Raw genomic sequence first — 10,504 nt, 5'->3', positions numbered from 1 at the left:
CATCTCAGTATGTTATAACACTCAGTGGTTCTTCCTAATGGTCTCTTTAGGTTTCTTCTAAACTACGCATTTATTTTTATGTTGTGTGCTTCTGTTGGGGCGTCGTCCTCATCTCATCGTATCATGCACCAGTGTGATCACACATCCACAACTGTTATACCATCATCTTTGTCATCCAGTTTAGAGGGAATAAAGAGTCGTGATGGTGTAGAAATGTGACTTCTTTAGTCCAGCCACAGCACTTTATTCTCTTCACACAGTGCATTTCCTTAAAACACAATATATAATTTAATATCAATATAAAACTCCATTTGTGAATATAAATTATGCATTCAATACAGCAGCTCTGATATATAATAGTAAGCTTTGGTACAGTGGTGTATTTATCTCTGTGTGCTGAACAGCAGACCCTGGGGGCGCCACACACTGCGTGCGTGTGCGTGTGTGTAAGTGTAACAAAGGTGTTTTGTATAAGATGTTGTGTATGGAGGTGACTTTAAGCAGAAACCAGTGTGTCATCGCTCCATCAGTACTGTGCACTCCATGCTGGTGCACCGAGGTTGGTGCAGCTTTGTGGATGGCAGCCCCCGTGGACGGGGGGTGGGGGCACTACACAGCAGTAGCCGGCTTCTCCACCCATAACTTTACTTTGGGGAAAAGTCACTGGCACTGTTCCCTGCTGGGAAAACAGGCAAAGAATCGTCCGTCAGTCAATAAAAATCCTCCTTGGACACGATGACACCTTTGGGTGCTCTGAGTTTACCTGAATCATGCTACACTGATGAGAGGCCACTGGTGAGTAGGTCCCCAGTACACCCTGGGAGTGGGAAGACTGCGGGCCCCTCACTGCAGGGGCGTAACTTCCTACAAAGCACAAACATAACATGTATCGATGGAGTTTGGTTCCAGTTTAAAAGGCCATTAGAGATCTTTACTTTATGGGTTTGACATGTGTCACTATTTACACTCGGATACAATTTAATTCACAGCATCCAAGCAAAAACACACAAAAAAATTCCACCAACAATAAAAGAAAATGCATAATACTTAAAAATACATTTAAAGAAATGTCACTATTTGAATTACAGTAAATTAGATATTTTTTTTAAAAAAATTCCAAATTCAGCTTTAGAAAATAAATGAAAATCAGAAAAACACATTTCTAGATTTAATAAAATGTTGGAACTGGAAATCATACTTCACAATCTTCCTTTATTCCATTACAGCTCATTACTTTCTTCATAAAGGCAGATATTAGTCACTGGAGTGTGTTAACACTTTGGTATGATTCATTGTCGTTCATTTGACTGATAAAAGATATATTGTCCCAGAGTTTTTTTAAATCGCTTTCATCACTTACTAACATATTAAAGTAAAATGAGTAAAAAGTGAGAAGTGGAAGTTTCAAAATTAAATTAGTCTAACTTGATGTGCCAGTAATATGATTTTAATATCTTTCACTCCTTAAATCACAAGGTTTTATAAAAACGTTGAGGAAAGTAAGCTTTAAACATTCAGTGGTACCCATTCTTTCTGTAAATTAATGTAAACAATTGTACACAAATGCAGGGTTTGCTACATAAATTGTGAAATGAGGCTTAAGATCCTAATAGAATCACAGAGAGTTGAACAGCAGGATTGTTATATTATCACATTTTACTTTAAAATCAAACTAACCCTCAGATGTTTAATGATAACTCAGCACTCATCCACTGTGACAGCGTGTGTCGGTGCTGCTCTGAATGTTCGAGTCCACTTCCTGCTCAAACACACTTGATTCAGACAAATGGCTCCTTATCGGGCTTCTGCAGCATCCAACAACGAGCCTGTTATTCAATTAGGTTTGCTGGGCAGGAAGGACATTTGGTGCTCAGATATGGTTTGAACCAAATAGGTAGGAAACACTAACGCAAACGTTTGTACCTCACTGTTAAAGATTATTCATGTGTTTGGATGGGTTTTATTCTTCTTTAAAAAACAAAAACAAGGTATTTACCCACATTGTTTTCAGTTAATGGATTGAGAGGTTGCGTGTCTATTTATTATTTTCTTAAACAATCTTTAAGCAATCAACTAATAAAACCAATCAACATCATAATGCGTATTTTCATATTTTTTTGAGCAGCAATAGCTTTCCATCCCGTACTGGTGACACATACACCCCCGTCTCAGTGGCTGTGATGACAAGAAGCAGCAGGAAAAGAGACCGGTTCACTGTGAGACCCTCAAACTACATCTCTGACAGTGTAACGGCCCCCTCCTCTGCTGCCACGGCTTGTTATTTTACACACACACACACACACACACACACACACACACACACACACACGGGCGTACGCACACAGACAATCGCAATGTACCTGCTGGAGGAGCTGCACGGCTGTGGGGATGTTGCTGAGTGGGTGAGACAGGTCTGCATCCATGCTGAGCTGAGGTAGGGTACTGGCCATAATAATACACAGGCACCTGAAGAACACAGACACTGAATTTGGAGCGATGTCGTCTCACGGGTGGCATCGTGAAAGCATTCTCGGAGTGCGTTCTTACCTGAGGCGAGGGCTGGCAGTAGGTAGAGGGGTTGGGTGGAGGCAGAGGTGGAGGCGGAGCTGCATAGATGTAACCCTGATTGGCCGGGTAAAGGGGAGGGGTTTCACCCGTCGACTGGCAGCTCACTGTCACATGGGAGAACTGAGATGACAGATCCTCAATCTGTTGGTCAGGAGGAAGGAGATCACTGTGTGTACTTATATATGTGTATGTGTATGTGGGGTGGGGGTGGGGGTGGGCGGTACATACTGTGGAGTATGGCTGTGAGGGCGTAACAGGCAACATTTGTGGTGTGTATGAAACAGACGAGTACTGCAGCACCTGCAAACAGATGAAGATGTCTCTCTCTCTCTTTCTCTGAGCATTTCTGGAATATAAAACGCTTCCTGCAGCGCAGTGTGTGCTACCTGCTGTGGCTGAGTGGGAGGGCCCTGCAGCTGAGTCTGGCTCCTGATTGGCTGCTGAATGTCCGGGGGGTTGTACACAGCAGGGGTCCCGTCCGGGTTGAGAAAAGGCTGCCCTGAGAGAATAAAACAGCAGAAGGGGGAGAGTTAGATGAATGAGTCTGTCAGGTAACAACTTACTGGTGTGTGTGTGTTAGGCACCAGTTTGGGGGTTCACTAAAATGCTTCCCGGTGGGATGCCATTCTCCACCATGTACGCAGAGTTGGGGGGCAGCTCCTCAATGATGGGTGGAGGTGATGGGTGGGGCGGCAGTCTGAAGAGAGAAATGGAGCCTGAGAGGGAGGACGAAAGGTAAGAGAATAATAAGTGAGGTGATGAAAAAGAGCTTGAACAAAAATCACATTTAAAACACCCGATGCTCGCACACTCCTCCCATCTGTGCAGCACTTGTGATGTTTTCCTCCTCCTTCCTGAGAATGTGAAGAAGACTAGAGGTGTCGTGTGAAAATTTACAGCTCTGGTGTGAAGAGAACGGAGTTTGATTTTCACACCAGCGAAACTTGCAGCGCTTTTTGTTAATTAGATGCTGCCGAATTAAGGGCTGATGATTTATAAAGAGCGATTTTTCCCAAGTGTGACATGCTGATGAAGGCTGTGCATAGCATAACTGTGCTGGGACACGCAGGTGCACACACCTCCAATGTGTGACACAAGAGGGTTGAAAACGCACCTGAACCCCGTGCATCCCAGTTGTGGCAGGAAGGCTGGCGGGCTTTGGGGGCGGGGCTCGTCCACTGGTAGGACGAATCGGAGTCGGTGCTGCTCCAGGGTCGGGGGTCGCTGCCAAAGCGGCAGTCGGTCTCGGTGCTGCTCTGCCTGCTGCTGCCTGTCCAGCTGGAGCCCGAGCCATCTCGGCTCCCCCTGTGAGACACATCCCGAATTATCCTCCAGCCTTATTACTGCTGCCCAGGCATGCCTTTAATGCATTCAGAGACCAAAGTGGCCCCTGCACCTGCTTCGTGGTGGACGCCTGAGGGGGTTTTATGCTACATTCTCTCACCAAAATTATCCATCAAGTCTTTCCGGCCAAGCATACACTCGCACACACACACACACACTGAATGAATGGAGTTCTGGGTCTTTCTTCTGTTTCTGAGAAGCTCTCTGTGCCAGCCAGGCTGAGCAGATTAAGATGAAGAACCACTGAGCATCTGTGCAGTGTTACCTGAAGAGCTGCCTTCTCCTCTGGGTCTCAGCGTAGGGGTTGTACTCCTCCACCTCCCTGCACACACGCACAGACAAATATTCATGTTCACATCTGGCAATAATATGCTAAAAGAAGCAATAAAAAAATAAATCCTCTGCATGATCTGTTACCTGGTGTCTGCGACGACACACTCCTGGGAGCAGGGTGGCTAGAAGAACAAAGCAGAGTAATGAACATGAAGCCCTCAGTGTCACATTTGCATGCGTCGTCCTTCCCAGTCTCCTTCGCTCACCTCCTTCCTAAAGATCCGCTCGCGGGCTCTTTGGTACTCCTCCTCTCTCTCCTCCATGGACTTGCTTTGCTTTTCGCGTAAGGGGTGGAGTCGGCTCTGCAGTGGGCGAGCAAAAAAAAAGAAAAAGAAGAAGGATTCGATCTTTGTCAATTATAGCGACAAATTCCTGTGAGAGAAGCTGCGGGAGGAGGAGTGAAAAACACACCAACCTGATCATCCGAGCTGTTGTCTCGCTTCAGAATACTTTTCCACTGCTGGATCTCGTCTGTCCTGTCTTTGTGCACCAGGTCTGGGAAACGCTGATCAGGTCTGTGGCAAAAAACCCCAAAAACAAGTCAGTAGTTATTGTCAAGTTTGTGGCTATAAAATGATGAGTCACACGCTCACATGCTGTATGCTTACATGCGAGTGCTGCTGGTCCTGTTGATGATGACCGACTTGCCCGTCTGGTCTACATTGTGCTCCATGCCAAAGTAGGCCGCCACCCGATGGACCAGCATACGGTGGTAGGATGACATGTGGGGGAACTTCTTAAATGAGCTGAGAGAGACAGGGCAGGTAAAATAAATAGATCGATTGGTGAAATAAACTGGATGGATGATGAATCTATCACTAGAGGTGTAAAGAGCACTAATGTATCCTACTCCAGTAGAAGTACTGTTATTTAATTGAAATTGTACTCAAATACAAGTAAAGCATACATAAAATACTACAGTACAAGTAAAACGTAGCTCAATTAAAAAGTCCTCAAAGTAAAAGTTACTTTCACCCCCCACGTTTATTTTTGGTAATAAATCTTGCCACGGTTCCCTTGCATACAGTAAACATCTCATGTATAAACTTAAAAAGGAAGAGACCAAATCTTGCACAAATAGAACTCAATTCATTCTCCACAAAGGCATCTGTATGAAATAAAAGGTTTGTCAAAATGTACAATTCATTTCTAAATAAAATAATACCAATAAATTAAATTCCAAATAAAAATATTGTCAGGCTCTAAATAGAACTAAATGTATGAACTCTAAAACAGCACCATGCCAAATTTGCCATGTGGGTAACAACATAATAGGTAGAAAACCCAACCTGAACCCAAGAAAGTGGCTGGGCTTTGATCTGAAATGGCACGACTAAGAACATATGGATTATGTTCAATGTGCCTTGATTTTGTTTATGAAGAGACCATAAAACGGAAACAAAAAAATAATAATTTACACAGTAACGGTTGGTTGCATAAATGTAAAGAAATAATTTACTTATTTTAAAACATACTTATGTACAAGTAACATTACTTGTAGATCTAGAAATATACTGAAAAAAGTACACATAAAAGCAACTCAATTACACTGACGTGAGTACTACTCTGTCCATCACACACACACCTATTGCTGGTAATGAAGTCAATCACGTCCTGCTCCAGTTTGAGCAACATCATCCTATCTCGGGGGTTGCTGTTGAGGGTATCAACGATGAACTGATGCAGGTCTATGCCAGTGGAGTCTGTGTACTCCACGCTGGATTCTGATGGACAACAGATGCACCATTAAATAACGATGTGAGCATTTTACATTATTTGAACAGGATCTCTTTCAGACATTAAAAATACACACCTTTGGACAGCGTGGGTTTCTTTGTGTCTGCGTTATTCTCTGGCTCGCACTCCTCACAGGGATTCATCTCAGCGTCTTGACTTTTAGAGGAGACGTCTGAAGATTCCTGAAACGGGATCATCAGCGTTAGCATCATTGAAGTGATATGGTGATGAAGAAGAGGAGAAGATGGAACAGTGTGTGTGTGTAACCACCTGGCGTTCCTCCAATGGGTCGGTTTCTTCACAAACAGCCATACTGCGCACTAACTTTCCTTTGGCCTGCAATGCACACACGCATGAGGTCCAATATTAGAATTTCATCGAGTCTAATGAAATCAATATTTCAGAGAGAATGAGCAATGAGAGGCTGGATTATTTCTGCTTACCTTCACTTTTTTCTTTGGTTGCACCTGGTCAGAGCGTTTCTATGAATAGAAGCACAAAGAAATAAACCACGGCTGGACCATATAAGGGTATGTGCACTTCTACTGTGGTCCCTGTTTGGACCCTCACCTGCTGATCCACCTTCTTTGCGTCACTTTGACGCTCACCGTCCTCATCCTCCCTCTGAATGCAGAGCTGTTGTTGGCATGGCGGGGGCGATGGGCAGTGGAGGGCGTCGCATGACATCACACTGCAGGGTTTCACGAGGATGTCTGCACTTTCTACAGCCGTCTCAGACATCCTGACAATACGAACCGATAATTTTCATCACCCACGTTGCTTGGTATCTTTGCTTGCATAAAACATTATCTGTGAGCTACCTGTTTGGAGTTGTTTACTGGAGAGTCTGACAGGTGAGTGATGAGGAAATATATCCCATGGTCCCTCGGGACAGCCGGAAATGCAATTACTGTGTTTTCTCCTGCTCTCCTTCGGCTTTTCTTCCTCTGTGTGCCAACACTTTACTGGTCAACGGAAAAACTGCCTGAAGAGAGAGGAGGGAGGCAGTGTGTAACAGACAGAGATACACACACACACACACACACACATAGTGGTGTGGGAATAGAAGCAGGACTGCAGGACATGACATAAAGTAGCTGAAGTTTCTGTGTGTGTCAGTGAGTGTGTTAACCTCTGCCTGAGCTTCTCCTGCCTCAGGTGTTAATTGCTGCATCAGTGGTCAGCATGTCACTGACACACACACACACACACACACACACACACACTTCCAGTAATGTACAGGGCTGGGCATGGATGAATGTGGAATTTTCTTGTGTGCTTCCATGTGTGTACCTTGTGTGTCTAGGGGGTGTGTGTGTGTGTGTTTTTTTGGACCGTGTCCTTCCTAGAGCTTTTCTTAGAAACAGCAGCTGTGAGGAGAATCATCCGATCTGCCTGCACTGATATTCCCAGAATGCCAAACCGAGTCTCTGATCCCAATGGTGGGAATGTTGTCTGGACCAGACACACACACACCACGCACACACACACACACACCTCGAGGGGACACTTGATGGTGTGACACCTGGGACAGAGATACCAGCTCAGAGGATGCTCAGCTCGACAAAATGGTTATTTAACACCTGAGTGGAGATAATAGATGTTTTTACACAAAGAGAGACCTCCATCAGTCCCTGTGCAGCTACAATGTTATTTGCCTCACACACACGAACCATGAACAAGATCACACACACTCAATGTTCTTATATAGGCTTATACTGCAGATTTGGATAGCTTACGATGTGGACTAAAATGCAAAAACGCACATTCTAAAGATATAGCCAAATAACATCTGTTATATATATATATATAAGTCAATGGAATTGCTATTAGTACATATACAGTAAAAAAAAAAATCGAGTGTACTATTAAAGTTGGGCATTATGAAAGGATACTGCAGGACAAAAGGTGTCATCCCTTTTATTTGTCGCACTGTTAATTGTCTTTTTTCCCCTCATCTGACAATTAATCCAACTAATTTGCATTATTGATCATTAGTTCGATAAATCAGGCTTCTGTATTGATAAAAAGGGACATTTTTTCCACAGTATTTTATAGACAAAGATAATAAAGGACAGACGAACCCTAATGAATTTGCTGTTAGTTGCGGTATAAGGAGTGACAGTTAATGCTGCGCTGCAGAAGCTGCGGTCTCTGTCGGTGGTCTGCGGCACAGAGAGAGACGGAGGCGCTCAGACACTGGAAAGGACACAATAACTCAAGAGACTTCCTAATGTGCCGCTGGTGACTTCTCGCTGAGCTGTTCTTCAGCCTCACTGAGCAGCTTTTCATGAGCACTGAGTCTGACCGTGACCTCAGAGGAAGCAGGGAGAGAAGGGTCAAAGATGGAGAAAAAATACACAATCCTTTACATTTGATTGTTATAGTGATTTTTTTTTTTTTTTTTTTTTTTTTAAAGGGGGGAGATAAAGGGGTGGCTTTTGTGAATGTGAGCTAATGAGTGCAAATTGGGCAGAGGAGGAGAAAGGAAAGCATGATGAATGGGGTCTAAGGAGAGCAGGGGGGGGGGGGGGGGGGGATGAAGGAGATGAGCAAACGTGTCTGATGGGACTTTAAAGGTGAAGTAGGGTGAAGCCAAACGATGGATGGGAGCTCAAGCTCAGATTTGTCTCCAGGCTTTCTCAGCTCCGCCGGCTTTGAGGAGGGGGATTTGAGTGGAGCGACCAGCGCGTTTGAGCTGAGCGCTGCAGAAGTGGCCGGCCGCCCGGGGAGAAGGTGTGACACGATCATTAGTGTGTGACGGATGGCGGCGGGTGGCGGAGAGCGCCAGCACCCGCTACATCACCATCCATCTGCTGCTTTCCCTGAAGCCTCCAGCCTCAGCATCACTTAGTCACCATGGACACCTATCTCCTCCTCACAGTGAGGATGGAACATCTAAAAACTACCTCAGATGGCCAGTGATGTCTTCCATTCAAAGTCTGATCAGAACTAGTAAAAATATATATGTTTTCATATAGGTCCACTATTGTCACTTCACCATCGGCATCTATTAGATCCAATGAAGATGAAACACCACAAAAATACTAAGACTGATGCTATTTTTAAACAGTAAAATGTTAAAATAGATCAGGTATTGAATTTAAATTCTAATTAAAATCTGAAAATCTTCTGTGGCTAGACAGTGTTTTCCGTTTCTAACATGACATCAGTGTTCTCCGACTGTGAGCTATAACACAATGTCCGTACAATAGGTTCAGTGAGTGGATGACACAGACAGTAGCTGGTGGTCTCTGCAGGTTTCAAAGGATAACAGAGATGATGGAGGCTAGAGCACCATCATCTGGTAATGGACCACCTTTGGAATCCTCTTTTTAAAGTAACTCATGCATATCAATTCTTGAAAGTTTTTTTTTTTTTTTTTTTTGAAATTCTATTGTTATTTTGCAGCCAGTTTTGAGGTGAATGTAAGCCACAGGCGGTGCAGAGATGATGGAGTGTGTATAGGGCTGAGCCTCAGCACCTGCAGCCACAGCTCATGGTGGGAGACAGATGTGGCGCCACAGCTGCAAAGCTCTGCAGCAGTAGATATACAGGAAAGCCCCTACACAGCAACGGCAAGCATGCACACAAACAAACACCCTGAAGGGGATGTTTCTCAGATCAATAATACAAAAACACATCTTGATAAACATCTCGATCTGACCTGTTTATCGAGCCCTGCTTGATAAACAGGTCAGATCTGCATGTGCTGGAGGACATTTCTCTACATGTGTCCGAAACAGCCGCTGAGGTCCGTGTGTGTGAGTGTGTGTCGCATTACGGTGACCCGGGCTCAGGCTGACACGCCGGGCTATTTATACACCGGGACGGGCGGAGCGGAGCGGACCTCCTGCTCCGGGACCTCAGCGGGGCTGTCAGACACTTTTTTAGCCTTCAGACACAAACAGGTGACGTGAAAATATAAATAAATAAAGCATTTAAGAGCACACGGTGTGCGAAACGCGCGGTTTTCTAACGAAGGTGTGAAAATGAAGGTGTAATAAAGCTCTTCGTAGGGGCGGACACACGAAGAAGAACAGCAGGTGTGATGGATCCAATCAGGGAGTCACACCGACACCGCGTCCGTCTGCTTACCGTGAACCGACGTCTTCCTCTGTCCGTAGACCCGAGCCGGTGTACACACCGACCGACTAACCGACCTGCTGCCGTGCACTGCCTGTCTGTTGACTGAAAGGTCCGACGCTCCTCCTCCGCGTTTTTGCCTACATGTCTCCCTGAGAACAGGAGGAGGAGGAAGAGGAGGGTCGAAGCCCCTCAGCATCATCTCTATGTCCGCCCCTGTCACAGTGTGTTCTGTCTGTACTGTAGCAATGACACACACACACACACACACACACACACACACACACACACACACACACACACACACACACACACACACACACACACACACCAGCGGACAAAGACTGCAGAAAAACACATCAAAGATCAGGATTTAAGGTCCAAAGACTCTTTATAAAACAACACAGCTGGTTTAATATATATATATATATATATA

At 44.8% G+C, this 10,504-nt stretch overlaps 1 protein-coding gene across 2 annotated transcripts; it reads right to left on the bottom strand.

Annotated features, from left to right (window-relative positions):
• Nucleotides 1-203: 203 nt before the first annotated feature.
• arpp21 (cAMP-regulated phosphoprotein, 21) lies at nt 204-10,302 on the bottom strand. Of its 2 annotated transcripts, none has more exons than XM_028461509.1 (20): nt 10,081-10,302; nt 6,804-6,967; nt 6,553-6,724; nt 6,426-6,464; nt 6,253-6,318; nt 6,059-6,164; nt 5,831-5,969; nt 4,854-4,991; nt 4,661-4,760; nt 4,452-4,547; nt 4,330-4,367; nt 4,178-4,234; nt 3,683-3,873; nt 3,153-3,284; nt 2,955-3,067; nt 2,797-2,868; nt 2,548-2,709; nt 2,361-2,466; nt 764-864; nt 204-676 (listed from the first exon to the last, which is right to left on the bottom strand). In XM_028461509.1, the coding sequence occupies exons 3-20, from the start codon at nt 6,721-6,723 to the stop codon at nt 527-529; spliced, it is 1,977 nt and encodes a 658-aa protein (XP_028317310.1). In that variant the 5' UTR covers nt 6,724; nt 6,804-6,967; nt 10,081-10,302; the 3' UTR covers nt 204-526. The 2 variants fall into 2 exon arrangements, with proteins under 2 accessions (XP_028317310.1, XP_028317309.1); XM_028461508.1 differs by having other exon boundaries at nt 204-679; nt 10,081-10,301.
• Between the last annotated feature and the right edge of the window lie 202 nt (nt 10,303-10,504).

The sequence above is a fragment of the Gouania willdenowi genome, chromosome 11, assembly GCF_900634775.1.
Source record: "Gouania willdenowi chromosome 11, fGouWil2.1, whole genome shotgun sequence".
In the NCBI taxonomy this organism is placed as follows: Eukaryota; Metazoa; Chordata; class Actinopteri; order Blenniiformes; family Gobiesocidae; genus Gouania; species Gouania willdenowi.
This window is presented reverse-complemented; position numbering and strand designations above follow the sequence as displayed.